The sequence below is a fragment of the Siniperca chuatsi genome, linkage group LG18 (assembly GCF_020085105.1).
Source record: "Siniperca chuatsi isolate FFG_IHB_CAS linkage group LG18, ASM2008510v1, whole genome shotgun sequence".
NCBI classification, from domain to species: domain Eukaryota; kingdom Metazoa; phylum Chordata; class Actinopteri; order Centrarchiformes; family Sinipercidae; genus Siniperca; species Siniperca chuatsi.
The window spans coordinates 25169833-25197066 of record NC_058059.1 but is presented as its reverse complement, the minus strand read 5'-3'; the positions used below and the strand labels follow the sequence as shown (position 1 = coordinate 25197066).

The 27234-nt window shown below is 38.8% G+C and overlaps 1 protein-coding gene across 4 annotated transcripts; it reads left to right on the top strand.

Moving 5' to 3' along the window:
• Positions 1 to 1186: 1186 nt before the first annotated feature.
• pdzph1 (PDZ and pleckstrin homology domains 1) lies at positions 1187 to 27168 on the top strand. 4 transcript variants are annotated; one of them, XM_044174825.1, is made up of 13 exons: positions 1198 to 1455; positions 2497 to 2585; positions 7140 to 8849; positions 8948 to 9109; positions 10660 to 10821; positions 11036 to 11137; positions 11610 to 11720; positions 12371 to 12549; positions 12660 to 12817; positions 13164 to 13206; positions 13396 to 13582; positions 19151 to 19286; positions 25689 to 27168. In XM_044174825.1, exons 2-13 carry the CDS (start codon positions 2525 to 2527, stop codon positions 25786 to 25788), a joined length of 3111 nt encoding a protein of 1036 aa, XP_044030760.1. In that variant the 5' UTR covers positions 1198 to 1455; positions 2497 to 2524; the 3' UTR covers positions 25789 to 27168. The 4 variants fall into 4 exon arrangements, with proteins under 4 accessions (XP_044030764.1, XP_044030760.1, XP_044030763.1 ...); XM_044174828.1 differs by lacking the exon at positions 2497 to 2585; XM_044174826.1 differs by lacking the exon at positions 1198 to 1455 and having other exon boundaries at positions 1776 to 2585.
• The last annotated feature ends 66 nt before the right edge of the window (positions 27169 to 27234 follow it).

Here is a 27234-nt window from a genome sequence, read left to right as displayed (position 1 = left end):
CTACCCTCCCACATCTTTCCAATTCATTCACATCTCACTCTGCACCAGACAGACAACAGAGAAGGACGTGTCTTTTGCTCCTGAAAGATTAGATTTTACAGATGGTAAATTTGATGGTAAATTATTTTATACTTTTGATACTATTGATTTTACTTAAATGATTGAATTATTTAATCATATTATTTCATTTACAGGGTTTTTTCATTCCCACACGTACTTTACTCCCATTCGCTCCTGCTAACCACGCCTGCTTCACGCTCATTGGTCCACGCATAACGCAACGCACTTCCGGAGGGAGGGAGAGAGGATCCGGGGGGGGGGGATTTAATATTTAATCAAAGGTCAAAGGTCACCATCAATCATCCGTCAATTATAAAGTGGCAGAAAGTGTAGCATATCTCTCTCTTTCAGGACTCACCCAAGCCAGCCCTAACTATAAGCTTTATCAAAGGGGAAAGTCTTAAGCCTACTCTTAAATGTGGAGATGGTGTCTGCCTCCTGAACTCAAACTGAGACCTGATTCCACAGGAGAGGAGCTTGATAACTGAAGGCTTTGGCTCCCATTCTACTTTTGGAGACTCTAGGAACCACAAGTAAGATCTGCAGTGTCCACATACTTCAAAATAATGGATTTTGCAGGATAAATACACTGCAGTTATTTAAAATGTACTTCTTTGGCTATATGTAGAAATGTATTGCTGCATTGCTGCATTTCCATTTCCAGTCAGTTCCATCAGTTAGGTCTGTAGTAAAGCTGCAATAATTAGTCCATTAATTTATCAACAGAAAATGAATCGGAAACTATATTGATAATCGAATAATTGTTTCAGCCATTAAGTATTTGTTAAGCAAAAATGGTAAATGGATTCTGATTCCACTCTCTACTTGAGTAAATATAAATTATGAGCTCAAGAGATAGAGTGGGTCGTCCACTAATCACAGGATTGACGGTTTGATCCCCAGCTCCTCCAGTTCACATATTAAAGTGTCCTTGGGCAAGACACTGAACCCCAAATGGCTCCCTATGGTCTGGCCAGTACCTTGCATGGTAGCTCACTGCCATTGGTGTGTGACTGTGTGTGTGAATGAGAGGCAAATTGTAAACTGCTCTGGATAAAAGCACTATATCAATGCAGCCATTTACCATTTGAATATGTTTAAACATAGAGCTACAGTACATTTTGGATTTTATTTAAATCGTTCTCACTTGCCAGTGGAAAAGTATGGCCACTGAATAAACATGCCTCACACTGACATCACCAGTGGCTCATGAGATTAAACGTAATAAGCTGCTTTACTGTGAGAATAGAAACAATAAGAAGTGGAGCAGTCTGACACACACAGACAATGTGGACAGTGTGGAAAAGCAGCAGCTGCTCACAGACTATCTGCCTGTATTCTTCATACCTGACACTTAAAGGTTTGATAGCACCCATCAGGACTTGACACCAAAAGGTAGGTCAGTTGTTTATTTGGGTTTCTGAAGGCATATACAAAATATTATCCACCTGGTCAATATGACCCCCAGTGAGCCAATATTTTTAACATGCATTACAATAACATAGTAGCTAGACTCTTTCATTCAAATTTCTATTAAGAATTTAATCGGTCCAATGTGGTTAATCTTTTTTTTACATTTGGAAATCATTAAATTTTTTTCAAGTGTTTCCCATAAAATGTATCAATATACATTTTATAAAGGTTGTTGTAATTATATGACATTAAGATATTTTTCAGTTGTATCTATAACCACAACCATCTATAATCTATAGCCAGTGTTCATTCAGACTGAACAAATCCTTTACTTTAGACCAGCTGCTTAATCAGGGATTTGTTCGATCTGTTGGCAGGAGCAGTACAGGTATTTGATGGACATGCCAACACAGCTTGAGCACAGCAGTAGTTCAGCTTGAGCACAAAATGTGTTAGAAACATATAGTTAGATATTTGCAATTTATACTTTTAAATACCTTTAATTTAATATTCCTTTTTGATCAGTGCTGTGGAAATAATTCACATGCCAGTTATTTACTATTATATTGAATTTCATGGTAATGAATACTGAATTTTAAACATTTTCATGAAATACATTTTCTGTTTCCCCAAGAACTGTGTTCATGTCAGTATGATGATGAGAAAAACAATATTACGCTATCATTGACACAGAAAACAGAATTTTTCATTTTTATTATTATTGTGGACATTGTCTTATCCCATATTAACTAGGAAATACGAGAATGCCCAGATAAAAGATGGCTGCCAAACAAACTGACACACATTTCAAGCCTTCCTCATTCCCTTATGTTCCCTTTCTTCCAGCGAGAGTATAAAATGTTTGCTTCCAGCATAAAGTGTATCCCAAAATTTACTGCAAAGCGAGGTCACACAAGACTCAATCAATGTCCAATGTGGCAAATGTGTGTTGAAGTAAAAAATAACTGAGGTCAAGTTCATAAAGGTAAAATAACTCTTTATTTTCTTTGGCTTGTCTTGCAGTTAATGTGAGGCTGTGGTGGATTTAAAAATGAGCAAGAGGGGGAGGAGGAGAAACAGCAAAAGGAGGAAGAGCTCCAGCAGCAGTAAACGTGAGTCAGAGCTTTGGGTGGAGGGGAGGGTGCAGTGAGGTTAATCTTGTGCTTAGCTGAGTCACATTTTTCCCACACCTGCACACAGTTTGCCAATATTTGGACTTATTCAGACCAGTAGAGGATTAGTAATGGCTACTGAATACTGGGTTTTATAGATTAGGTTTTGTGAGGTTAAAAGCATGTTAGAATCACTGCTGTCCATGGAGCATATGCTCAGTCAGGATCAATCTGTTTACATTGGCTGTCCCCATGAAAAAGGTCATCCTGGCCCCAGTGGCATTTACTGTACTCCAGCAACCTGACAAAATACCACCAACAATTCAGTATTTTTTAAAATGTTTTACTTAATGAAATAAAATGAAAATAAATCATCTGAAATAATGTCTAATCTAATGATTAGATTTCATGCCAAATCCACCACAAACTATGAGCCCAACTAGAAATTTATCAGGCCCATCCTCACTTTTTGCAATGATAATAGAATGGTATTGGCCCTGAACTGGTTCCCTCTCAGTATTTTCATAGTCAGTCAGAACAGAGCTGAACAGAGACAGCAAGGCAAAATATTATTTGGAATGTTTGGAGCAAGTATTTGACACTCTCACCAAGTGTTGTGGCAAAGTACAACTGTTGCCTACAGAGATTTTTTTCTTAATTTCTTTTCCTTTTCTATCTGCAAGTAAAACCTTGTTGCTGGTAAACAGGACTTCAGACTGAAAAAAGCACTACATTAAAAGAACAAAAAGGTCTGCGTTGGTATGGGTGTGTTGCTTGAGGTAACAGTGAGATTATAAAATATGATCAGCAAGACCAGTTTGAATACAACAGTTAGGCATCAGATACCACAACCAAATCATACCACATCATTTTACAACTCTGGAACTCATAATCTCCTTTCTAGTGTTTATTTATGGAGGACAAAAATACTTAAGTATGTTTGAATAAATCCATAAATAAATCCAGAAATGAATAAATGCATTAATAAATACAGAAATACATAAAACAATTACACAAAAGAATAAATAAATGCTGAAATAAATAAACAAAAGAATAAATAAATGCTGAAATAAATAATAAAATGCACAAATAAGTAAAAGTCTGTAATTAAACAGGACGTAAATAAATAAATGTCTTAAATCTATTTCTATAAGATAACGTTAAGTCGGTGTGTACATATACAAAGACAATGTCAGACTCTGTAGTTTTCTCTGGGCCCCTGCCAAAACTGACCAATGATGACATGTTTAGCCACATGTCTTCATTCCACCACTGGCTGTCGAGGAGGTGTCAAGCAAATGATGTGGGCTTTGTAGATAATTGGCAGACTTTCTGGAGAAGACCTGGTCTGATTAGGAGAGACGGCATTCATCCCACTTTGGACGGAGCAGCTCTCATATCCAGAAATCTGACCAAATTTATTAGTGAACCTAAACCATGACAACCAAGAGTTGAGACCAGGAGGCAGAGTTGCAGTTACACAGCCAAAACACCTTAGTGACAGTGTCTGCCACCGACCACTTAAAATCAAAATCAAAAGTGAACAGAAGAGCAGTAATACTTAAAAACCTAAACAAAATTACCACCGCTGAAATAGCACAATAAAATAAGAGAATTAAATGTGGACTCTTAAACATTAGATCTCTGTCACAGAATCCTTCTGTAAAGCAAACATTGTGAAAACTTGAAAGGAAATTGCTTTCCACCAATCTGGAAGAATCTCGTTTATTCTGTCAAGATAGTCTTAAAACATATAGGAAAGCCCTCCGTAATGCCAGAGCAGCCTAATAATCATCATTAATACAGGAAAATAAGAACTTCACTTCAGCACTGCAGCCAGCCGAGAGTCACAGCTCTATTGAGCCATATATTCCTATAGCCCTCAGTAGGAACAACTTCATGAGCTTCTTGAATGATAAAATTGAAATTAATGGAACACAAAACTGATCACATCCTACTCTCATCTGGTACCGATTTATCTTCAAACACAGGAACCTTAGAAACAGCTGTAAAAGCTTTCAACCTTCTTCAACCAACTTTAATGATTTCTTCATCTAAGCCATGAACTTGACTCTTTGACCCCATCCCAATTAGGCTGCTTAAAGAAGTTTTACCCTTACAGCACCTCTTTACTAAATATGATCAATCTGTCCTTTTTAACAGGCTATGTCCCACAGTCTTTTAAAGTAGCTGTAATTAAACCTCTTCTTAAAAAGCACTCTTGATCCAGGGGTTTTTGCCAATTATAGACCTATATCTATCCTTCCCTTTCTCTCTAAGATCCTTGAGAAAGCAGTCGCCAGTCAGTTGTGTGACTTTCTACATAACAACAGTTTGAGGATTTTCAGTCAGGATTTAGAGTGCATCATAGCACAGAGACAGCACTGGTGAAAATTACAAATGACCTTTTAATTGCATCGGACAATGGACTTGTCTCTGTACTTTTCTTGTTTCATCTTAGTGCTGCGTTCGACACCATTAATCATCACATCCTATTACAGAGACTGGAACATTTAATTGGCATTAAAGGAACCACACTAAACTGGTTTAAATCCTATCTATCAGATTGATCTCAGTTCGTACATGTTAACGATGAATCCTCCAAGCACGCCAAAGTTAGTCACGGAGTTCCACAATGTTCTGTTCTTGGACCAATTCTATTCACCTTATATGCTTCCTTTAGGCACCCCATAAACTTTAATTGTTATGTGGATGATACCTAATTATATCTATCTATCAAGCCAGATGAAACTAATCAGTTAGCTAAACTTCAGGCATGCCTTAAGGACATAAAAACCTGGATGACCTGCAATTTTCTGATGTTAAACTCTGACAACACTGAAGTTATTGTACTTGGCCCCAAACACCTCAAAGTCACATTATCTAAAGATATTGTTACTCTAGATGGCATTATCCTGGCCTCCAGCAGCACCATAAGGAATCTCGACATTTTCTTTGATCAGGATTTGTCCTTTAACTCCCACATAAAACACTGTGTTTTTTCACCTACGTAACATTGCAAAAATCAGGCACATCCTGTCTCAAAATGATGCTGAAAAACTAGTCCATGCATTTGTTGCTTCTAGGCTGGACTATTGCAATTCCTTATTATCAGGCTGCCTGAATAAGTCCCTTAAGACTCTCCAGTTGATCCAGAATGCTGCAGCACGTGTGCTGACAAGAACTAGGAAGAGAAATCATATCTCTCCAATATTAGCTTCTCTGCACAGGCTCCCTGTAAAATCCAGAATAGAATTTAAAGTCCTTCTCCTCACCTACAAAGCTCTTAATGGTCAGGCACTATTGTATCCTGAAGAGCTCATAGTACCTTATTACCCAACTAGAACACTGCACTCTCAGAATACAGGGTTACTCAGTGTCTTCAAAAGATGAGTGGGAGCCAGAGCCTTCAGCTATCAAGCTCCTCCCCTGTGGAATCAGGTCCCAATTTGGGTTTGGGAGGCAGATACCATCTCCACATTTAAGAGTAGGCTTAAGACTTTCCCCTTTGATAAAGCTTATAGTTAGGGCTGGCTTGGGTGAGTTCTGAACCATCCCTTAGATGCTGCTATAGGCCTAGACTGCAGGGAGACTTCCCATGATGCACCTCTTTCCTCCTCACCCTCTCCATCTGTATGCATTCCTATCCCATTAATACATGATACTAACTCAACATCTTCTCTATCCCGTAGTTTTGTGCTTTCTCGTCTCTCTCCTCTCTCCTTCTGATGCTTTCAGCAGGTTTTTTACCTCTAGAGCTGCAGAGTCTGGATCTATGATTGTGGGCCTCCTACTGCTCCCATGTTCCTACTCAACAATTGCTACCACAATTATCATTAGTCTTCTTCTTCATCTTATTATTATTGTTCAGAACATTATTATTATTATTTTATTAATATTAATATTACCACTACTACCATTACATTATTATTATTTAAAAATTCTACGTGGACTTGGCATTGTGCTAGTGTTTGCGCTCACTATCTCACTATCTCGCTCTCTCTCTCTCTCTTAACCCAACTGGCAGCAGTAGATGGCTGCCCACCCTGAGTCTGGTTCTGCTCGAGGTTTCTGCCTCTTAAACGAAGTTTTGCCTTGCCACTGTCGCCAGAGTGCTTGCTCTTGGTGGGAATTGTTGGGTCTCTGTAAATAATATTAGAAAGAGTACGGTCTAGACCTGCTCTATAGGACAAGTGCAATGAGAACTTCTGTTATGAATTGGCACTATTTAAATAAATTCAATTGAATTTCTAAAAGCTTAGTGCATGCATCTATAGAACTTTTATAGATGCACCCAAATAACTGAATGAGATCAGACGTTGGAATAGAACTGTGGTTTGATTTTGTTTTGTTGAGTAAATATAAATTCTGAGTGTGTAATATGGGTAAAATCTTATATCATGGTATATGTTAATGTTACAATATGGATGTATATTGTGATATTGTGAAAAACTGGTGCCTTTAGTCCTGTTGCCCAACTCTAATTTACTCTAACAAGTCAACAATCCTTCTTTTAATATATTTAACATAACGTTTGTTGTTTTTTACTTTCAGAGAGTGTCTCACCATACATCTTTCAAAATCAGAACAAGATTACCAGTGTCAGCTACAAAGATGATATCGTTGAAAAGGGTGAAACAGACTCTCTTCGAAAGGAAAATGTTCTGTCCAGATTTGAAGATGAGGAGAAATGCAAGAATGCTCCACCCAGTGAGAAAAGATTTAAACAAGATTATCATGTGAATTCATTTCCAAACCAAAGGAGTATTTATACCAAAACAACAGAGGACACAGAGAACGGAGTGAAGATAGTAACGTCGGTTTCTGTCAATGACATGGAAGATTCCTCCCCAAAGATCATGTTTCAGCAGTCACATGAACCCTTAACTGAAAATCCAACTCACTCATCAACACCAGTTACTAACATCATTAAAATTAACTTCTCCGGGTCACATGTGAAACTTGAAATTCAAGAAATTCTACAACTCAATACTTCTGGCATGAAGACCACGTTTGTTTTCGTGAATGAAAAGGAAGACTGTGCTGAAACCTTTTTTAATAGCAAATGTGAGAGGACATGGATACCATACAATGAGTCATCTGAGCAGCCATCACAAGATGTGACCAATCACAATGGAAATCAAAATACAAATTACAGATTTACCTTTGGCAGCATGAGTGAACAAACAGAGGCTCATAGTGATTCAAATTCTATCAGTCTAACAAAGACATGGGACAATCCAAACTACTCTCAATGCCGCAGTGATTACAAACAACAAATATCAACAGACATTATGTTGGCAAATTATCCATCAAGCCCACCACCGCTGTTAAATATCAAACCACAAGGGAAGAGGAAACATTTTCACAAAAGCTTCAGTAGTGATCAGTTCTGGGACATTCCTCCACCCCGAAAGTTTGCAGAAATGAAATATAACACTTTAGAGGACCTAACATGTGCCCTGGCTTCTTGTAGGATTGGTGTGTGTAGTCCTGCTGACAAACAGCAAAGGGAATTAACCTACATAACTGATAATCAAGAATCTGGATGCCCATGTTCTGTAGAAGCAGAGGAAAGAGCAGATCTGGCACCTTTGTTTGATCAGTTATCAGAAACTGACAACTATGAGCCCATGCTCATGATACCCTCCCTGTCTACTAACAGGTCCAGCTTCACCAAAGATTTCATCAACTGTGAAAAGAGAAAATCCTGGATTAGAAACAACAGTACTGCCACTGTAGTACACAGAGCATGTTCGTTACCAAAGAAAAGACGCCAAACATTTCCAGGGATGTCACAGGGTTTGGGATTGATGCAGGAGGATTTTCTGCTGCCCTATAGTGAATCTTTTTCCTCAGTCATGACAATAACTGTTGGTGCACTCAAACAAACATTCCGGCAGATGGACTCAATATTGTCACTGGGTAGTTGTATGGAAAAACACTTTAGAACTGCTTTGGAAGATGCCTGCATGTCCCCTTTGCAGGACATGGATGTACATTCATTAAACACAAATGAAGTTACAGAGGGGACTGAACCTAAATCATTTGGTGAAAAAACAGGAAATACCAGCTCTTCTCTGTCACTGATGATTGAGGAGACAAATGATCTGCAACTGAACACAGGAAGAAGGGGTACAGACGATTCAGACAAACCTGCAGTCACTGCATCATGTCCTGCCAAAGGTTCTACAGACACAGAAATCCACTCAAAAGAGCAGCTCAGAAAAAGTGAGATGGCAGACAAACAGATTGTATCCAGATGTAAGTTACAGTCATGTTTGTGAGATGCTTTAACAACTAATTCCAGGTGAATATTTAGATAAAACTCACCTATTGTGGCTGTTTATCATCATTTCCAGCTACCTTAGAGGCCAAAGAGCATCTGAAGCATGTGGTTCATAAAGACCCAGACAGCAGTGGCTCTGACCACTGGGCCAAGAGGCGAAAGCTCTTTAAGGAGAGCAAGCAGTGGAGCTCTGCTGGAGGAAGCTCAATTACAAGTGACATCACAGAGGAAACAGGTAACTTTAGGGTTGAGCTTGGTCATATCTCTAAGAGTCAAGCAGGGGTGTCTCAAAATAATCATTGCTAAACATTTGTTAAAATGACCAAGTGCCCCAATTTGAAGGGTAAGTGCAGTAGTCAGTGGTGAAATGTAACTTATATTCATTGAAGCACTCATACTCAACATTAATTTACAGTATAGAGGATGCTACCACCTTATTAGGCAATGAGCTCATTGATCTATCTATCTGTTTGGGTGTATTGTGTTACAAAGTAATGTGTTACTTTAATTTCATTTCTTTTCCCACAGTAGTTTAATGCATTATGTCAGTTATTGGTTTTAGCACATTCAATTAAAACAAATCTCTCAAGGGAAAATCATTTTGCTTTGGCTCAAATGCTTCTTCCGCTTTCTTCCTTGTGCGGGAAGGAAGCAGACAAATGAAGAAGAAATTAGCAGAGGAGGCTGAATGCATTTTGAATATCTATAGTGTAATGATAAAAATAGCCCTGTAATATCCAGATCTGTATCAGTTGCCCATGGCAGCAAACTTGCCAAAGCAGTCTGTTGAAGCACTTGCATACTAACTTGAAACTACAGAAAAACCTTGACCCATTATGGATAATGGTGAGAATGTCTAACCTCCTACTAAATAGGCTAAAATCAGTTTTGGACCACTGTGCAGCAATAGCACAAGAAGAGATAAAGACTAAAGAGATAGAGACTGTCAGTAAGTCTTCCTGAGAGGAAATGCTGCTCAGGTCTACAATACCTGATTATGTTATAAATAAGATTGATATGTCTTTTGTAAATAAATGCAAAGGCAAATCAATGAGTAATAGGACGACTTCCCTCACTGAGTAATGAAAAAATTAATTACAATTTATATTACAAGGAGAGTAATGTAAACTGAGTTCCTTAACACGAATCTCAGGGTATGGAGTTGGAGCCTTGTCAAGGTAAACCAATGGTAAAGTCCATTAGAGAGCTACACATTTGTAACTTATATTCATTTTGCATGTGCCTTGTGCTGGTTGCACAAAATTAATCAAGGTTACCATGTTGTATCTGAAATGTATAATTGCATTTGACTAACTATGCACATCACTAAAATCAGAGACTGCAGATGGAACTCATCTAAGTTAATTAAGTTAATCAACTGAAAGGGAAGGCCTTTGACATGTGCAAGTATTTTTCTTTGCTTCCAATGTCTCGCTGTTAGCACTCATTCTGTCTTGTTGATCATTGTTAATGAAGGTCAATTGACCTTTTATTTTATTTGCTCCATACTACTCTTATTGACCTAGGTGGAAGATTTTACAGTGAGGCGATGGATACAGAGGATTCTTCTTAATATATATATAGTAGTTGCGAACAGGTTCAACTGGACCAAACAAAATGGTTGACAGTCTCAATATGGTTTCCAATGACTGGGCAACTGTTATTGTCAAATCCTGTACCCTCAGCAAATCAACAATTAATCAGAATCATTATGTGTTATTATGCACCTTATATGTACTGCACTGTATCATGTATTGATGTGTACTCTCCTGTATTTTTTTCTAGTATCAGAAGACACTCGCTTTGTGGACATGACAGTTCGAGACAATGAAGATAGGGGCTTTTATACAGAGACTTTCCACTCTTCAGCATGGATTTACCAAGGTGATGATGTAGGCTCAGGGGCCATTCCTCCCAGCCTCAACACCAGAACTCGAGCTGTCTCAAGTAAGCCAGAGATTGTGATTGTACAAGAAAATCGATTTTATTCAACTTACAGGAAAATCCATTTAGTATTGTATTTATAAGTTCTTCAATAGAAAATTAACACTTGCTTGAAGAAGTGGTTCAAACACCACGCTGAGGCAATACTGCACACCGAACTAAGCAAACGAATACATACATTTTTATACAATGAATTAAACTCTCCCCTCTTTTTCAGTTCGTGAGAGGACTGTAAAGATCAGCAAAGGGACAGGAGAGTATCCTTGGGGCTTTCGAATACAGTTTTCTAAACCTATTGCTGTTACAGAGGTCGACACAAGTAAGTGAATTCCAAACTTGCTGAGTTTTTGACATTTTCGCATTTACACTACTTTAAAAAGTGGCAAATCTATGCTGTTCAAGGTCACAAGCATGCATTGGGGAAGACCTGGACCTGACACAGGTTGCCATGTAACATGACTTACACAAACATATTCGCACCAGTGGTCAATTTAGAGTTTCCAATTCACCTAACCTGCATGTCTTTGGACTGTGGGAGAACCCCTACACAGACACAGAGAGAACATGCAAATGCCACACAGAGAGGCCCCAGCATGCCCATGGTTTTGAACCCAATAGTTGGGTGCTGTGATTTCCTGGGGTCTTGTCGTCACTGTGAAGTTGCCAGGCAACCAGCGGAGACAATTTGTTCACTAAGGATTTTGTCTGTTTGTCCATCTAGTTGGTGTCATTCATTTTGGTAAGGTCTTTGTTTGCTCCGCAAGCTAAATTTTTCATTTATTTTATTTCAGATGGGGCTGCTGAGGAAGCAGGGTTAATGGTAGGAGACTATGTCCTAGCTGTCAATGGAACCGATGTCACCAGCATTCCTCATTCTGAGGCTGCTGATTTGGCTAGGCAAGGTATGCTGTTTCCAGGCATGATATTAGGTGACAGTCTAATCACACACGTGTGGCCTCAATCCACATTACTTGATCCACAAAAGAGTTTAATTTAGAGTAACACCTGTGTTTCAGCCCTCTGAGACTACCAGAATGCTTGGTTAAGTTTAGGATCACGTAACAGGGGTTTGAGATAACATACCTACTGCGGGCCTATTCAATTGGCAGTAGTGGTGGGCTTTAAGAGGTTTTATGCATCCAAAGAACTTATATAAAAACCAGACCTAGCATCTAATTGAGACCTGTGTTTGAGACCTGTAGTCATCTCCAAACGCCAAAACAAAGTTTGGCGTTTGGAGATGGTGTTTGGAAAGTTTATTTTGTGCTTTGCATTGGTTAAATAATATAATATTCCGAGGCTCCACACAGCTAAAAAATAGGTTTTAAATAGGTTGCTGAAAATGTCTGGCCCATGTACATTTCCTGGTTTTAAAATCTGGCCCAATTGAATTTGTAATTATAGCCCTGACCTACTGTAACACTTTTAATCATGTTTTAAATTAACTTTGGGTCTTTGACAATTGTGCCAAATTAGAATATTGAGTGTTTGAGTATAGAATCAAAACACTTAAATGGATGTTAATTAAATTGCAATGTTGCTGATATTGTAGGTCCAGATGTTCTAACTTTGACCATTGGGTCAGACATTGCTCGTTGTCCTAACACCCCCAGACCAGCATGTCGTGGTTATCTTCATAAGCGTACCCAGTCTGGTCTGATTAAAGGCTGGAGGAAGAGGTGGTTTGTGCTCACACATGACTGCTGCCTTTACTACTACAGACACAAACGGGTGAGCATGGAGCAGTCATCATCATTATATATTCTAGTTTCTGAAAACAACAGTCCACACAAAAATGAAACAAGAAGTGTCCTTTTGGCATTACTTCATGTTCATTACAGGATGAAGGCAAGAGGCGGGCTTTGTCAGCAGTAAAGCTGGAAGGGGCTGAGGTGGGACCAGATATTTCCCTAGGAAAGCCCTTTGTGTTCAAGTGCCGCCCACAGTTTGGTAATCGAGTGTACTTCTTCTGTGCCACTTCCAACCAGGAGATGAAAAGGTATAGTACAGATAACAACTTTCTAAACCAAAGATAGTTTTAAGTAGGTTTCCATTTATCTGTTTTATGTATTTTTTAAATTAGCACAAAAAACTAAATGGAAATTCTGAAGTAAAAAACAAACAAACATTGACATCTGTAAATATTGCAAGAAGGTTTTGGCTAAAGGAAAAGCTGGTGTTTTCGAGCAATGTGACAAAGTCTGGAGGTGCATTTATGTGGAAATCTTCTGTAGCTCAGTCATGTGCACTTTTGTACTTGTTGAGTTTCAAACATCAACAGTGATTTGGTTCAAAAACAATTTTGGGGTGCACATCCTGTTTAAGCTTTATCTTTGTGATTTTAGGTGGCTGGAAGTTATGGAGAAAGCTATCCATCCCATCACACAGGTAACATCTAAATCTTTCGTTAATCAAATGGGCCTGGGTATAGCAAAATTTACAACAAAAATTGCATGTTGTTTTGACTGCAATATTTATCACAGTGGTGGATTAGAATTAATGCATCAGACTGTTGCTCACACTCACTTACACATCATATTTAGTCCTCAGGCTAACTTTAATCTCCTCATCTTTCAGAACCACGTGTGGGTGGATGTCACCAGACACAACTCTAATCTGCCCCCACTGGCTGTGAAAAACCCAGAGTGTCTTGGATTGCTTCATAAAATGGACAAAAACAAGGACATGTGGGTACAGCACTACTGCATTCTGAAGGATGGTTGCCTCTCCTTGTACAGCGGTATCCGTGCAACTCATGCACATGGTATGTGTAAATGTCATGTTTCAGATGTTGACATGAAACATGGTAGCATTTTTGTGGGTGTGCAGAATCTAAAATTCACGTTTCAATTTGATTCACGCTAACAGTTGAAGTTATTTAATGTGATCATCACTCTAAAGTTTTTCTGCCCTTTAATATCATACATTTTATCTCTCTATTCAGCATATATCTAGTCTCCTGAATGACAGTGGTTTATTGTAGTGGTTGTATATTTTCAAAGTAGATTTTTTGTGATATTTGTAGGGGTCCAGGCACCATAATAAGTATAAATAATATGAAGAGGCATTAAAACTAGAGAAAAACAATTTAAACATACAGTGGTGTGCAAAAGTGTTTGCCCCCTTCCTGAGTTCATATTTTTTTGCATTTTTGTCACACTTAAATGTTTCAGATCATCAAACAAATTTAAATATTAGTCAAAGATAACACAAGTAAACACAAAATGCAGTTTTTAAATGAAGGTTGTTATTATTAAGGGAAAACAAAATACAAACCTACATGGCCCTGTGTGAAAAAGTGATTGCCCCCTAAACCTAATAACTGGTTGGGCCATCCTTAGCAGCAACAACTGCAATCAAGCGTTTGCGATAACTTGCAATGAGTCCAGTGCTGTGGAGAAATTTTGGCCCACTCATCTTTGCAGAATTGTTGTAATTCAGCCATATTGGAGGGTTTTCGAGCATGAACTGCCTCTTTAAAGGTCATGCCACAGCATCTCAATAGGATTCAGGTCAGGACTTTGACTAGGCCACTCCAAAGTCTTCATTTTGTTCTTCTTCAGCCATTCAGAAGTGGACTTGCTGGTGTATTTTGGATCATTGTCCTGCTGCAAAACTCAAGTTTGCTTCAGCTTGAGGCCACAAACAGATGGCCGGACATTTTCCTTCAGTTTTTGGTAGACAGCAGGTCTTCAAGGTCCTGAAGCTGCAAAACAGCCCCAGACTGTCACACTACCGCCACCATATTTTACTGTTGGTATAATGTTCTTTTTCTGCCGGACGCTGAACCTTTCGGGAGGCCGGCGGTGAAGACGCAACCCTTCTGGAGGCCGGCGGCGAAGATGCAACCCTTCTGGAGGCCGGCGGCGAAGGCGGAGCCTTTTCTGGAGGCCGGCGGTGAAGGTGGTGCCATTCTGGAGGCCGGCGGCGAACGCTGAAACCTTCTGGAGGGTGGAACCCTTCTGGAGGCGGCGAAGACCGAGAGTCTCTGGAGGCCGGCGGCGAACGCTGAACCTTCCGGGAGGCCGGCGGCGAAGACCGAGAGTCTCTGGAGGCCGATGGCGAGGACTGACCCTTTCAGGAGGACTGCCTCAGGAACCAATGGCGGTACAGCAGGGCCGGGGACTGGCAACGAGACGTCAGGACGGGGAGCCGGCGACTGGACACCAGGGCGTGGAGCCGGCAACGGCGGGACATCAAGGCAGGGTGGTGAGGCGGCAGGGCCAATGTAAAGAGGCTAAAACAGGTGTGATGTGATCGTACCTCTTGGTCCTGGTTAAAAGATTCTGTACAGTCTGCAGTCATTTAAAAGTTTTTTGATTAAGACAAGTGAACAGGCTGTTACAATAATCAAGGTTTGAGGAGATAAAAGCATGTACAACAGTTTCTGCATCACTAAAATTTTAAATAGATCGTATTTTTGCAATATTTCTGAGGTGATAAAAACATGATTGGACAAGCTTAGCTTATGTTGCTCAAAACATAAATTGCTATCAAACAGGACACCAAGATTTCTTGTAACGGGCTTGATATGTAGTGACAGGTAGCCAGTAGATGGCTTTATTTGTTTAGTGATGTGTTGGGGCCCAATATCAAGGATTTCTGTTTTATTTGAGTTGAGCTGAAAAAAATGTATCGACATCCAATTTTTTATGTCAGACAGGCAATTCTGCAGAGAACTCAGCGTACTAAGGTCAGTGGGCTTGACAGGGAGGTACAATTGTGTGTCATTCGCATAACAATGAAAAGAAATACCATGTCTGTGGATGACATCACCCAAGGGGAGCATATATAAGGAGAACAGTATTGGTCCCAGAATTGAACCTTCAGGCACACCGTAGTTGATATGGGAAAAGGATGACATGAAGTTATTAATGGCGACACAGAATTTCCTATTGGACAGATAAGATGAGAACCAGCCTAGTGCAGTGCCAGATATGCCCACCCAGTGCCTCAGTCTATCTAGAAGAATGCCATGATCAATTGTGTCAAAGGCAGCACTTAAGTCCAGCAGCACAAGAATTGCCTGCATCTGCATTCATTAAAAGGTCATTAGTGACTTTGAGAAGGGCTGTCTCAGTGTTGTGGTGCTGACGAAAGACAGATTGGAACTTATCAAAGGTATTATTGTTTTCCACAGCAGCAAGAAGCTGTTTTTTTTTCAAGAACCTTGGAAATAAAGGCAGTTTGGAGATTGGACGATAGTTATCCAGGAGGTTAGTATCAAGCCCAGGTTTTTTTTAGGACTGGCTGGACACAAGCAGTTTTAAAGTAATCTAGGACACGGCCAGTAGACAGCAAGCTGTTAAAAATAATTAGCAAATGGGGCGCAATACAATCCATAACTTCCAATAAAAACCCAGTTGGGATTTTGTCCAGAGGGCTGGAGGATACTCTCATAAGAGACATGATGTCTGTTAGTTCAGGCAGAGAAACAGCAGAAAAATTGCTCAAAGAATCCCTGAGTGGATGAAATGCAAAAGAAACTTTTCACAATCAACATCACAATCAGCAGAGGCACAAGGAGAGGCTGGGTTAACTAACTGGTCCACAATCTTAAATAGGAATCTGGGGTTGTGCTGATGAGCAGAAATAAGTGCAGGGAAATGGCGTGTTCTTGCATCCTTCACCATCCTATTATAAAGGAGTAATAACTCTTTCATAGCCACAAAGTGGACCTGGAGACCTGATTTCTTCCATCTGCATTCTGTTCTTGAGCATTTGCTTTTACAGCTTTGAATACTGTCATTTAACCATGGTTGTTTTCTAGTCTTTGAGTTTGGTCTATTTTTCAGAGGAGCTATGAGATCTAAGGTTGAAGAACACAGGTAGTTAAAAGAATCAACCAAATGGTTGGTGTTGGAGGAATCAGGAAATATATTGCCAGGACAATTGAACAGTGAACAGAATTTTCAGGCACTATTAAGGACGCCTGTGTACTTAGAGCGGGATAGCACCCTGTAATTCACAGTTAAAAGCAATGCATAGGTGATCAGATACAACCATGTCCCTGATTTCCACAGATGGTATTCTCAGACCCAGACTAAAGACTAGGTATAAAGTGTGGCCACGGGAATGAGTCTAGCCAGACACATGTTGTTGAAAGTTAAATGAGTTAGTGATATTTAAAAAATCAGCAGCAAGGGCATTAGAAGACTCATCAACATGAATATTAAAATTACCACAAAGAACAATTCTATCATAATTTAAAACAAGAAAAATTCAGGGAGCTCCAACAGGAAGGAGCCAGCTGGTTTAGGGGGGTGATAAATAATAGCAAATATGACCGGGAGGGGGCCACCAAATTTAAACATGAGCACTTCAAAAGAAGAAAAACCATTGCAAGCTATGAGGTTACATTGTAAATGCTTCCTATAGACAGTAACAAGGGCACAACCATGACCACAATCCCTAGGGCAGCTAAAGCAGTCATAATCTGGAGGGCACAATTCAGAAGTCCGGGGAGCTTTTCGAGGATGTCGGGGGTCGTAGCTCCGGGAAAGCAGTGTGTGACCGCATTAACAAAGCGGATATTTCATACTATGGAATCTCCAACTATCCGTGTAGTTGGGGGGATGAGAGGAGGCAGGAGTCGATGATCGTGGAGACTGCCGAGTTCCATCAGCTTTCCATGGGATAGTCGAGGCCGGGGACTGCTGCAGCGAGGGGGCGGCGTCCTTCTTAGCAGAGGGGTTCTCAGCTGTCTCTGGAAGAATGAGACCTCCAGAGGCCTCTCCTGATCACGGCCTCTTTCAGTAACTTGCAGCAAGAGGAGGAGGAAGACTTGACCACTGGAAAATGGGAGCGTCCCTCCAGTGGAGGAAAGTCCTGCGTATCCAGAATGTCAAACCTGTTGGCCAGTGGGAGGTTCCAATGTGAAGGAGGGGGAGGCGGGAGCTTTGCACCATGTCTTTCCTTGCAGGCTACAGTCCAGTGCTCCAGTTGACGTGGAGTCGAACTCACTGGAGCCTTTTCATCACCCTCGCCGACTAGTGACCATGCATCCACTGGTGCTCGGCAAGGAGAAGAAATGGCCATATGGGCTTTGCACCCATGAGGAGCCACGAATCTTCAGGCTTAGCTGAAATGGCTTCATGCTCCGGGGCGCCAGTGATGATGGCGCCAAGCTGCGGAAGAGTAGGATCATTGTCCAGTACTGGAGTAGAGCAGTCAGGGGAGTGAGATGGGATGGACACATTCCGGTTGCTGCAGCCAGAGGAGCTGAGGACTGCAAGGTATTTTGCTTGGGCCGAGGAGACAGTGGAAAACTCCAGGATGAGCTTGTCTTTTTCTCTGAGCTTGGCTTCCAGACAAGCGATACTTTTCTTCAGCTTTGAGGCGATAAGGTGACAAGATCCACACTCAGCCATCATGCTTGCAGTTAGTCCATAAAAGTGCTCAAAGCTTAAAATCTACAATAAAGTCCATAAAAGTGCTAAAAGCTTAAAATTCTTAATAAAAGCAAGCGGCTAGCCTAGCCGCCAGGCTAAAAACAAACATAGCTGAGCTAGCAGCAGTGGAGGCAGTCCAGTAAACCATGCCGAGTTGACAGCCAGCTTAAAATCACTTAAGATCCATACGTCTGATGACTAAAAACTTTTACCATGTTAAAACATATGGGTAAAACAATAGCCAGGAACAAAGTGTAGCATAGAAACATGGCTTAAAAACTAGATAAAATGTCAATTTATGGTGGTTTAAGATGAAGCCTCTGGCGGACACACAAAACGCAGACGCATGCACACAATGGATCAAACCATGTGGAGTGCTGCCTTGATGTACTCCTTAGTGTGAATCCAGTAAATACAGGAGAAACGTTTGACCTGTTGTTAGCATTTCCTCATACACAAACACTTTGCTTTCATGACATTTTGGGCAGCTCGCTGTTTCTATTCATTGTGCCTTCAATTTCAACTGTGTGCATGTGATGTTGCTGAATCCTAATCTAAGCTGCTTTATTGTGTGCTCATTTGTATGTACTTATTTATGTCATGTGCTTATTTACTGTCATGTACTTGCCATAGTTGGTACAGTTGACATGAGTGGCTCTTCTCAAATAGGGCACTTGCATCTTCAGATGTACTACTTTCAGCCAATTCTTAACTGAACTTCCATAATGATGACAATGGTGAAGGGAATGCTAAAACTCTGAACTAAGAGTTATATATAGATTTGTTGGGTCTCTGTAAATAATAATGTAAAGAGTACGGTCTAGACCTGCTCTATAGGAAAAGTGCAATGAGATAACTTCTGTTATGAATTGGCGCTATATAAATAAAATTAAATTAAATTTAATATATTGCTCAGCACACATGATCATCTGTGTCTTCAGGAGGGATCTACCTTCAGGGGTACATGGTGCGAGAGCAGCCCTATGGATCCAAGAAATCCACCATTGAGCTGAAACCTCCGTCTGATGAGTTCAAGACCTTCCATCTCTGTGCTGAAAATCCTAATGAGAATAAACGGTGAGGAGCTGAGTCTGATTTTTATTTGGGAACTATTCTATAGTAGAAACGTAGTTTTTAAGAACTTGTAAGACTTTGGTGCAAAGTTTTTCTTTGCATTTTCATTGTGTTTTACAAAACGAGTAGTCGGATCCTATACCCATAATACTTATAAGTAGTAATACCACACTTTAAAAATACTCTGTTACAAGTCCTGCATTGAAATGTTACTTTACTACTTACTAAAAGTATGTAAGTATAATGAGGAAAATATAGAGAGAGATGAGAAAGCACAAAACTACGGGAGAGAAAAGATGTCGAGTTAGTAACATGCATTAATGGGATAAAAATGCATGGGCGGCTGTGGCTTAGTGGTAGAGGGGGTCATCCACCAATCGGAAGGTCGGCTCGGTTCGATCCTGGCTTCTCCCAGCCCACATGTCGAAGTGTCCTTGGGCAAGACACTGAACCCCAAATTGCTCCTGAGGGCTATGCCTTCGGTGTGTGAGTGTATGTGAATGACTAGTTAGTTTCTCTGATGAGCAGCTAGCATCTGCCATCAGTGTGAGAATGTGTGCGAATGGGGTGAATGTGATATGTGAATGTGTGAAGCACTTTGAGTGGTCGGAAGACTAGAAAGGTGCTATACAAGTACAGTCCATTTACCATTACCATGAAGGGGGAGAGGAGGAGAGAGGAGCTCAGTGCATCATGGGAAGTCTCCTGTCACATGTTGAATAATACCAATAATGTATGAAAAATTTAGAATACTTCAAGGTTTGTTGAAAAGCTGACTCCAAACTGAATTGCTGGCTTTAAAAATTGAATAGTACCAATAATGCATGAAAGATGTGGAACATCAATGGAGTTCTTCACAGAAAGTATGACCAAGTGGAAAAGACTTGAAAATGCATGAAAAAGTGTAGGAAGGAATACGAATAGTTAGAAAAGTGGGACAGGGATGGAGAATAATGGCTGTGAGCTAAACTGCATAATTGGTTTAACTTTGCACAAAGCACCTCAAGGCATATGAATAGTTTTGCTTTGCTTGCACCTTTGTTTTGCTTTGCACTGATCTGCCACATGCCCTATGCTTTGGCATTTAAAACATGCTAACAGCACATAACATTTAAAGCATGGTAACATATTATCTGACCCACTGAGCAATAGACGTTATTTCAAAATTGCCTCTACACTTTAGCTCTGATATAGACCAGAATTCTTTTGGCTACGTATAGCCCGGTTTTAGACCATATTTTAAAAACATCATTACATATTTTATAAATTTTATAAATGGATAAACCCCCCCATTTACAGTATAAATGTTTATTTTTTTGTCACATACACAGATTCTGTTTAGGCTACTCATATCCCACTATGCAATGTTACGTTGAATGCATGTTTAATATATGTCTAATAGGGTTAAGTGTTTACACAAATTTTATCTTAAAATTTTTATACTTAAAATTTAAGGACATCGACATGTTTTGAAAATATGTATGTAACAATTAAAAAGTATGTTCAAATGAATTGAGAATTTGTGCTGACATCAATAGGCTCTATACCATACACACAATTCTTCTGCATTTCACCTCAGACCGCATGTCAACTTTGGTCTTTTTTTTAAAAAAACAGGTCCATATTTCCTTGTTAACATACAGTGACCATTGGGGGCTTTTATTTTGAAAAACAAGCCCTACTTGAGCTTCCTGTTAAGATACAGTTACTCTATTGGGCTTTTATTATTCACCTTGTTGGGACTCCACAGATGAATTTATTAATTTGGGTGATTGTTAACTGAACTTTTGTTAGGAGACTGAATTCTCTTTCGGCCCACAATTCTGAGAGCCATTGAACACAGCATTGGCCAGTCTGACCTGTGACCCACATGTCACCAGGTCAATAAAAAGGTCAGCAATCATTGGTTCTGTCTCTCTTTCTCTTGGAATCCTTAGCCATAGCTGTCTCCCTCTCAGTGTGGCTTGCTCACCAGCAGAAACCCACCTGAACGCTCTCCTCCTGGCTTTGCTGTGTTAAAGTTAAAGTTTTGTGCCAACAGCTATTGCACGAAGCCTGCTAGCTACAGTAACTATAAGAAGCACAAAGCAAGTTAATGCTTCTATGTTGAACTCCAAATCCTTAAACCTACTGGCTATCAATGGTAATATTGGTTATAGTTATTAATTTAATTATTAAACTGAGTTCCAAATTGATAGTTTAGTGTATTTTATGAGACTCAATCAATTAATTGGCTATCATTTCTCTTCTTTAAGAAGAGTGATCCCGAGGACTTTATTCATTAAAGTTATTTGTGATCATCTTTGATAATTCTGATAATTAATTAATGCCATAATTAATTGATCGCATCTACACAAGTGGGTGCCCCCTTTAAACATTGTGAATCCCAACACCTTTTAGATTCAATTACTGTTGTGGGCTTTTATTTTGAAAAACTAGGTCCATCCCTAGTTTCCTGTTAACATACAGTGACTATGGGAACTTTTATTTTGAAAAGCAAGCCAAATCATGAGCGTCCTGTTAGGGTACAGTTACTCTGGGGCTTTTATTTTGAAAAAGCAGGTCTCTCCCTGGTTTCCTGTTCACATACAGTGACCATTGGGGGCTTTTATTTTGAAAAAAACAACATCACCCCGACTTTCTTGTTACCATTTTGCGACAGAGGTAGATTTGAATTGTGACTTAGAATTTTTTTGTTTCTGTCCAGTTTGAATAATGTGTTTTACAGTTTTCTGCAAGATAAATTACTGTTTTTCTAAATGGAGTTTGGTGGGCTGTAGCAGCCATTTGGTTTGGTCTGAGATGCTGGTGCTCTAGTGCAACATTTAGTGGCAGTGAATGTCGCTTACAGTTGTGGTTCCCAACCTTTTGTCAGACGTACCCCCCGCAGCTCTATCAGATGGGCCTAAGTACCCCTTTGATAGATGGGATGGCTTTATAATATTATTTGATGGTATTTTTCAGTAGTTTTGGCAAGTTTGCAATTGTACTACTGCCATCTGGAGTGACAGAAACTGGTTGTTTCAACCATTTACAGTATCTTTACTTTTAGCTTTTTTTTGTCTTTTTAACTAGTCTTTCTGCAGAAAGACTTTAGAGACTTTAGAGAGTCTTTATCATCTTACAATTTACTCAGGTTGGTGGAAAACTGAGGCATATCTTGTGCAGACTACCATAGTTGATAAGTTATTGTAACCATAACTATAAAGATTACCATCACACACATTTGTAATCTTACTTGTCTGTTGATTTTTCTCCTGAAGAAAATATGTGGATATATATATCATCAAATCAAAATTTCTATATTTTCAAATTAGCTGAGCTGCACAATTGTTCCACGTACCCCCTGATAACTGCAGAATCAGTGGCTTACAAGACCAAAGGTAGAAAATAGCTCAAATAAAGAGCTCAAATATTGATATTTGAATGGTTTCTGTAGCTAAATGGATGCAGGAGTCGCAGAAATTGAGTTTATTGAAGAGAGACAGACAGACAGAAAAACAGACACAGAGTGAGTGACAGACAAACAGGCAGACAGATAGGAAGTGTGAGAGATGGACAAAGAGACAGAGAAAGAGACAGACAGAAAGAGACAAGAGAGACAGTCAGACCGAGACAGACAGAAAGAGGTAGGTGAGTGTGTGTGTGTGTGTGTCAAACTGCACTAATTAGCTCATGTCAATCAGCTGTGACTCCCCTGAGTTCCAAGGTTGCCATGATGATGCTAACTGCCTTCTGGCGTCATGAGTTCATTTCATAAAGATTTTAGCTGAGGCGCATCTCTCAAATTCCTGCTTCTAGCTCAAAGACCATAACTCCTATTGCCAAAGGAAAACAATACCGTAAGAGAGAGGAGAACTTGCTGCAGAGGCTGTGTGAGATATGTGTGTGTAGTGTCAAAAATGTAGGAATGAGAGCAGGCTAGAAGTAACAAATGCATGGACTAGTTTTTCGACATCATTTTGAGACAGGATGTGCCTGATTTTTGCATTGTTACAAAAAATTACATTGACATTTATTATCCATTTACAACGTATTATAAACATCAGTTGGAACTTTATAATAGCATTTAAATAATGTTTATATATACTTTATAAACCATTTATTAAGCAATTGTAAAGTTTTATAATGAAACTTTATAATGCCTGTACAAATAATGTTTATAGATGCTTAACAAATTATTTATTAACATTTAAAAACACATTATAATCATCAGTTGCAACTTTATAATAGCCATCCAAATAGCAATGTTTGTAGAAGGTTTACAAACCAATTATTAACCAATAACAAAATGTTACAAATATCTGGTCTATCTATCTATGTAATGTTTATAGATGTTTTACAAACAATTTCTTAAAGGTTTACGAATCAGTTGGTAATCCTTAACATATACTTAATATAGTATATAAATTGTTGTGTGTGCAACAATAAACTATTAATAAATAGTTCACTAATGTAATGTTGAATGTAATTGTTATCAATAGCTTATCAGCTATGATACAATATATAATTTATAAACTCATTATTTTATATTACACAAGCTAATGATAAAATAACAAAATTATAGCATTACAGATATTAGTAATTCAATTTTCAATTCAATTCAATTTTATTTATATAGCACCAATTCATAACAGAAGTTATCTCACAATGCAAATACCACCTAGAAATTTAAATTTTTTTTTTAAATAGTAGAATAGTAATTGTAGTGTTAATATTAATAAATTAGTAATTTATTAACAACCACAGATCCAGTCTCTGCAGCTCTGGAGGCAGAAATACCTGCTGAAAGCAACAGAAGGAGAGAGGAGAGAAACGAGAAAGCACAAAACTTCGGGAGAGAGAAGATGTTGAGTTAGTAACATGCAGTAATGGGTTAAAAATGCATACAGATGGAGAGGGAGAGAAGGAGAGAGGAAAGAGATGCATAATGGGAAGTCTCCCGGCAGTCTAGGCCTATAGCAGCATAACTAAGGGATGGTTCAGGACTCACCCAAGCCAGCCCTAACTATAAGCTTTATCAAAGAGGAAAGTCTTAAGCCTACTCTTAAATATGGAGAAGGTGTCTGCCTCCCGAACCCAAACTGGGACCTGATTCCACAGGAGAGGAGCTTGATAACTGAAGGCTCTGGCTCCCATTCTACTTTTGGAGACTCTAGGAACCACCAGTAACACTGCATTCTGGGAGTGCAGTGTTCTAGTGGGATAATAAGGTATTATGAGATCTTTAAGATACGATGGTGCCTGACCATTAAGAGCTTTGTAGGTGAGGAGAAGGATTTTAAATTCTATTCTGAATTTTACAGGGAGCCAGTGCAGAGAAGCTAATATTGGAGAAATATGATCTCTTTTCCTAGTTCTTGTCAGTACACGTGCCGCAGCATTCTGGATCAACTGGAGAGTCTTAAGGGACTAGTAAACATTAGTAGTAAACATATTAGTAAACATTATTAATTATAATTTCTTTGTTTCTTAACAGTAAAATAACTATTAAGTTTAATTAACTATCAATTTACCATTTATTAATGATGGTATTTACCATTAAAATTATTAAAATAATAAAAAGGAAAAACAGCAAATCTTCACATTATGAAGATGTAACCATACAATCTGTTAAGATTTACAATGGTTAAAGGGGCACCAAACTGTGTAGGTGATAGCTAATAGGTTGAAGGATTTGGAGTTCAACATAGAAGAGGTTGGGAAATTATTCACTCTCATTATTCAACATTAAAGAAACCAGCATAATTATACACAAGCATTTATTAAAAGATAATCCCACAAATGAATGAATTCAAAAGGTGGAGTGTCAGCGGTCCTAACAAATGTTTTTACATGAAAAAAGACTTAAAGTGATTATCAAAATAGTTGCCAATTAATTGTCTGTCAATCATAATCTTAATTAATCTAATTGATCCACTAATCTTTTCAGCTGTACTGGTATATACCATTGGGTAGTTTAATTTATAACAAAACATCATATATATAAGCTCTTGTATGTCTCGTATGTTTTTATGCAAAAATCTTAATTTGTAAAGTAACTATTAACTAAAGCTGTCAAATAATTGTAGTGGAGTAAAAAGTACAATATTTCCCACTGAAATTTAGTGGAGTAGAAATAGAAAGTGGCATGAAAAGAAAAGTACCTCAAATTTGTACTTTTTTTAAAAATGTATTAATCTACCTCTCGAAAAAAATCTCGATTTGGTATCGGTACAGAAACTCAGGCATTGTATCAGCTTTAGTATTGAACATCTTTTAATGATACTTAGCCTTAGTTTTGTTACATGTTTATTAATAAGCTCCTGGAGTGGGAAGAGGTGTAACCCAGTGAGTGAGGAAAACACCAGTTGAAGACATTCAGTACAGATGTTGTCATGTTGATATTTCTGATGTTCTTTACAGATGGATCATTGCTATCAAAGCTTCAATAAAGAAATGGCTGCCTTTACATCAGGTGCTTCAGGATTACATGAATCAACCACCAGAAGAGACCAGAATGTGAGGCACCGTGTACTCTGTAAATACTGACAGCAGTCTGACTCAACCTGTGGACCACAAGATGAGCCTTCTGTTCTGCAGATTACTGCACTATGTTCCCTGGGCAGCCACTTTGTCATGGAGGATAATTTCACTCAGGAAATTCCTGCTGCTAGAGAGAATTAGGCCATAGTTAGTAGTGCCCTCAATCCATGCCTCCTCATTTTCATACAGTTCAAGAGTGAAATGGTAAACTGCAAATGGCAGTGCAATGTGCAAATGCGAGGGACGAGAACAAACACAGAAAAACTACTTTATATTTTTCCGACATTGTTTTCTTTTCCTTTTGTCATACAATTTTTAATTTTAGCATTTCCATGTGTACATCTATGACCTAATGATCCTTAGATCAAAAATAATTTACCATTGTGTCTTGTTCTGTTCCATTTTTTTCTTTGAGAAATTATCCTTCGCACTTTCTGCATTTCTATCGATTAACAACATCTACTAGCACTTTACATAAGCAGTCAGAAGACTGGACTATTTGGGACATTTGGATTGTGCCATAAGGTTTTCAAAATAAGATTGGGAAAGTCATGAAACTACTTCTTTACTGTGTTCATTGTGCTGCATGTATTTTAATTCATAACCAAACATTTAGACAATTCCTTAAAGTGATTCTGAGATTGAGACTAACAACAGGCCCAATGAAAATACTGAAGATATTGATTACACCAGCTTGTTGACTCATTGCCCACTAACCGTGTTGGTCTTTTTGCATGTCTTTTCAATGCGCCTCATACTGTATTACTGTACTCTGTATTACTGTGTATTTTTGCTACACTGTAAACTCACTTTTAGAATATATATGTTCTCTCATGCTTTTGATACTGCTTTTACTCACTGCATAACAGATAGTAATGCGTCAATGTGTTAGCCAAATCCTGGGTTTATGTCTGCTACTTAAATGTAATTACTATTCATTGCCTAGAACTGCTAACAGAGTGTACAAAATATACACAAAATATACCTCAGTTGCATATCTGAGCAAAGTAACATTGATTGAATAACAATGTGAAGTTCTCAATTTTGTTTTAAAACAATTCTCACATGGCCATATATGTATATTGAGAGAGTTATTGGTTGTCGTAATCATTCCTCCTGTCCATACTCGCTATGATGAGATCCCTTCCTAATGCGATTCCAACATAAGTGATGGATGACAAAATCTGCAGTCCTCTGTCTATGCAAAATTGCATTTCAGTATTCAGCAAAAGCTAATGTTGACTCTCTTAATGTACATGTGAGTATTGTTTTAAGACAGACTTGAAGAAATGTGAATCATTGTGTGTGTGAATGTGTGATCCTTTAAGACTTCACTTAATAAAAGGGTTTTCATACTACACTGCGTATTCAGGGGGGGCATATAATATTACAAACCAGTGCTTTAAGTTTTAATAGAAATGTTTGG